At 27.4% G+C, this 3,851-nt stretch overlaps 1 protein-coding gene across 1 annotated transcript; it reads right to left on the reverse strand.

Annotated features, from left to right (window-relative positions):
• Nucleotides 1-2,170: 2,170 nt before the first annotated feature.
• Nucleotides 2,171-3,548, reverse strand: LOC111316868 (uncharacterized). The gene is made up of 4 exons (XM_022919073.2): nt 3,409-3,548; nt 3,156-3,324; nt 3,003-3,066; nt 2,171-2,908 (listed from the first exon to the last, which is right to left on the reverse strand). Exons 2-4 carry the CDS (start codon nt 3,284-3,286, stop codon nt 2,618-2,620), a joined length of 486 nt encoding a protein of 161 aa, XP_022774808.1. The 5' UTR covers nt 3,287-3,324; nt 3,409-3,548; the 3' UTR covers nt 2,171-2,617.
• Between the last annotated feature and the right edge of the window lie 303 nt (nt 3,549-3,851).

Below are 3,851 nucleotides of genomic sequence, written 5' to 3' on the forward strand. Positions count from 1 at the left end.
AAACCCTATAATCATGCATGCAAAAATTTTAAAAAGTACTTAAATAAATGAATTTTGATTTTAAGTCACCTTCACACACAGAAAAAACCAAGCCCAGCCATACAAATATCAAATCTGATATTTATGTTTATATTATAGGCATAGAAATTTTAGTACGGTTTAAAGTTCAAAATCGTTTCAGCCATATAGCGAACTGAACTTACAATTATAAAAAAGTATATAACATGAGTGTAATTTTCTTTAGAAATATAAAAAAAGTACAGTAAATTGAACAAATGTAGAATATATTATTATTATTATTATTATTAGGTGAATTTATACAATTTATGTACTAATTTGCAAAATTTAAAAATTGTTTAGCAAAATATGAAGCTATGTTTATTTCGAAAATTTTATTTTTAAAAGATATTTTTAAAAAAGTATTTACAATTTTTCTAAAAAAAAGTAGAGATTTTTATTATTTGAATAAGTCAATAAAAAATAATTTTTAAAAAAGTAGAGATTTTTTATTGTTTGAATAAATTAATAAAAAAAAAATTTTAGAAATTTGTTTCTTTTTTTTCAAATAATAAATGATATAACTATTGAAATGTTAAAAAATTATTTATTATTAAAATAATTTAAATCATTTATTAAAATTATTAATGTTAAAAATAATTATATTTAATATTTAATATTATATTATTATTATTTATATTATTAAAATATTATACTTAAAACAAAAATAATTATTATTTATATATGAATTAATATCATAAATGACCTCTCTACTATAATGATATATGAAATGTGATATCTTAATTTTAAAATTTTTTAATATGATAATTAAACTATGAATTAATTAATTAATAATAAGATAATATTTTATTAGATATAAATAAAATAATAAGATACACATCATACTAAGCATCATATGATTTTAACGACTATGATAATTAGTATGAATTGTGTTATTTAAAAAAATAGATACCAGAATTTGTCGCATTAGATGTCAAAGGGGATATCAAAGGTGTAACATGCAAAGAAGAATATAATTAGATTTTGAATGCATTCGGTAAATTATTAAAAAATTGTAAAAAATTTTAATTTTTTATGTATTTGATAAATTATTTGTAAAAAAATATTCAAGTAAAAGTTTTAAGGGAAAATATTGAAAATATTAAGTAGCTTTTAGCTACTTAAAACATTATGTCATTATTATTTTAGAAAAAAATTAATATTTAATTATATTAATTTTATATTTTTTTTCTTATATTAATTTTATATTTTTTCTTTTAATTATTAATTATTAAATTTTTAACTTTTATCAATTAAAATAGTTATAAAATTATATATATTTTTAATTTCTTATAAAAAATAATAAAATAAAATATTTCATAAATATTTAATTTTCAATAATATATCAAATAATTTTAATATCATGAATTCAATACATAAAATTTTTTTAAATTAAAATTTCATTTTTTAATGTTTAATTTGTTTAATATATCCGATACTACCTTTATGTGAAAAAAGAAAAAGATGATGCCTTGAGTTTGGGCAGGCAAAATCCAACAGGCAATAATTTTAATATCATAATTCGATACATAATTTTTGTTAAATTAAAATTAAAATTATGTTTTTTAATGTTTAATTTATTTAATATATCCAATACCAGTATACCATCTTTACGTGAAAAAGAAAAAGATGATGCCTAGTGTTGGGTAGGCAAAATCCAACAGGCAAGTGGGAAGCGTCCCCATAAGGATTTCATTTTCCCCAATGAGAGATACAACAGAAGTGTAAAACAAGCGGACTGTCCCCAGAAAAAGCTCAGCCAGCCTAACTAGAAAACTGTATGCACTGCTGCAAGAGACTCACATACACGCAAGCCACAGATTGAAATATAGGTTATGAGGTTATGAAGATGCCCAACCCAACAACAACCATCATCCATTTATTAGTTTACACTGTCTTGTCGGTTTTTCAGCCTTTCCTTCGCATTGCTTTTTCTCTTTCTTTAATGTTTAGGTTAATAACGCCACCTCAGACCCACCATCTATTTGACCGCTGAATTTAGACCACGTGCTTCTTCTTCTTCTTTTCTCTATCCAACATTTCTTTTTAATTTAATAAACAGATGGGAATGGATAAAGACATTAAAAAAAAACCCAAACAGCTAAAATCAAAAGAAAGTAAAAACTTTTAGTAGGATTAAATTTAAACCTCCTCCAAATTACAATTACAAACGAAAGATCAAAGTAATCAAACAGAAAAATATTACAAAATGTCTCTCAAACAACTCCTCAGTCCCTCTCTCCTTATCAACATCAACAAAATAAGAACCCTAACAATAGAGAAAGAAACATTTTTACTCCTTCCTCTCCTTTTTTATTTTTCAAAATTAAGTTCGCCTACTACCTTTCATCAGTCTTCTCCTTCCATTACAATGTACATATTCTGAGAATGCAAGGAAATCCCATCTCTACTCTGTATATACAATCCAACACTATCACACTAATGCTTGTAATTTAATTTATCTCCCTCTCTTCTCTCTGATTTTTCTCATCAAATCCCTTGCTCTGCTATCTGTGCTTTAATTTTTTTTCTTGTTTCCGAATTGAGGGTTTCGATTGTTTTAGGCCACAGCAGAAATGCTGCAATTGCGGCGATCTATGCTGAGGCAATCGAAACCTTCAATTCGGACAGCAGCTGGCTTATTCCCAAATTTCATCCTCACGCATCCTCCACCTGCTATTCGTGAGGATGGTGACGCTGGTGCTGGGGATGACAGTGGAGGTAGAAGCTTCTCGTTGTTGAATTGAGCATCTTGGATTACAGGATTTGAAGCCCTGCTTGGTGGTGATCCACAGAAAAATGGTGGCGATGAATCCACCTGACTGATGGGTTTCTCAATCCCATAGCTTCCCTGTAATTAAATTAAACAAAACTCCTTAAATCCACAAAATTCACTACATAATTGAAGATAAATATTTAAAAATTATAAAAAAATTTGAATTTACCTTGGCGAGAATTATATCAAGAAGTTCACTACCGGCTTTTGAATCGGCCATCTGATAATAGTTACTGAATTTTGCCCAAAATAGTTAAATAAGAAAATTTAAACTAAAAATCAATTCTAAATGAAAAATAAAAGTGAAAGAGAAGGGACCTACGCGGTTGGCCATCTACACGTTCCGATATGATCATGAGCTGAAGAATTAAAAACACCTAGTCGACGAGGCTTAGGGCAAACCACAGAATCAATCCCTCTCTCCCCAAACTTTCCCATGCCGTTGGCGTCCATTTTTTTTATTTATTTTTCAATCAGAACACTAAGACACCCTGTCAAAAAAAACACATAAAAATTAGATGGAAAAGAAAAAAAAAAGACAAAAAAAAAAATCTGAGTTTTCCAGAGAGACAAACCTAAATTTTAGAGGAGAGGACCGAGATATGTTTGGAATAAGAGAGAAGAAGGAGCAAATTGTTTTCAGATTTTAGAAGAGATAGGAAGAGAAATAAGAAGAGGTTGGGCTGAGTATTAAGATGGAGAAGGGATGGTGAGTTGATAGAATGTGAACAAAAGTAGAATGATGTGATATGAGATCAGTGGGTATTGTCCGTCGGATTTTGGTGCTAAAGAAGATGATTATTAATGATTGTTTTGTGCAGAGTAAAAGGCGTGGGATTTGGAGCCAAATGGAATCTGACGAAGATTTGGATTCTAAAAATCGATTAAATCTTTAATTCCCTTTCTTTATTGGCTGATGCATGCATGTGCACAGTTTTATTTTATTTTAATTAATTAGTAATTTTTTTAAAATGATTCTGTTTGAACGGCAAATGGCTCTTCTCAAAAATTTTCTGTA

The sequence above is a fragment of the Durio zibethinus genome, chromosome 9 (assembly GCF_047325235.1).
Source record: "Durio zibethinus cultivar Kanyao isolate XHJ-2024 chromosome 9, ASM4732523v1, whole genome shotgun sequence".
Taxonomy (NCBI): Eukaryota; Viridiplantae; Streptophyta; class Magnoliopsida; order Malvales; family Malvaceae; genus Durio; species Durio zibethinus.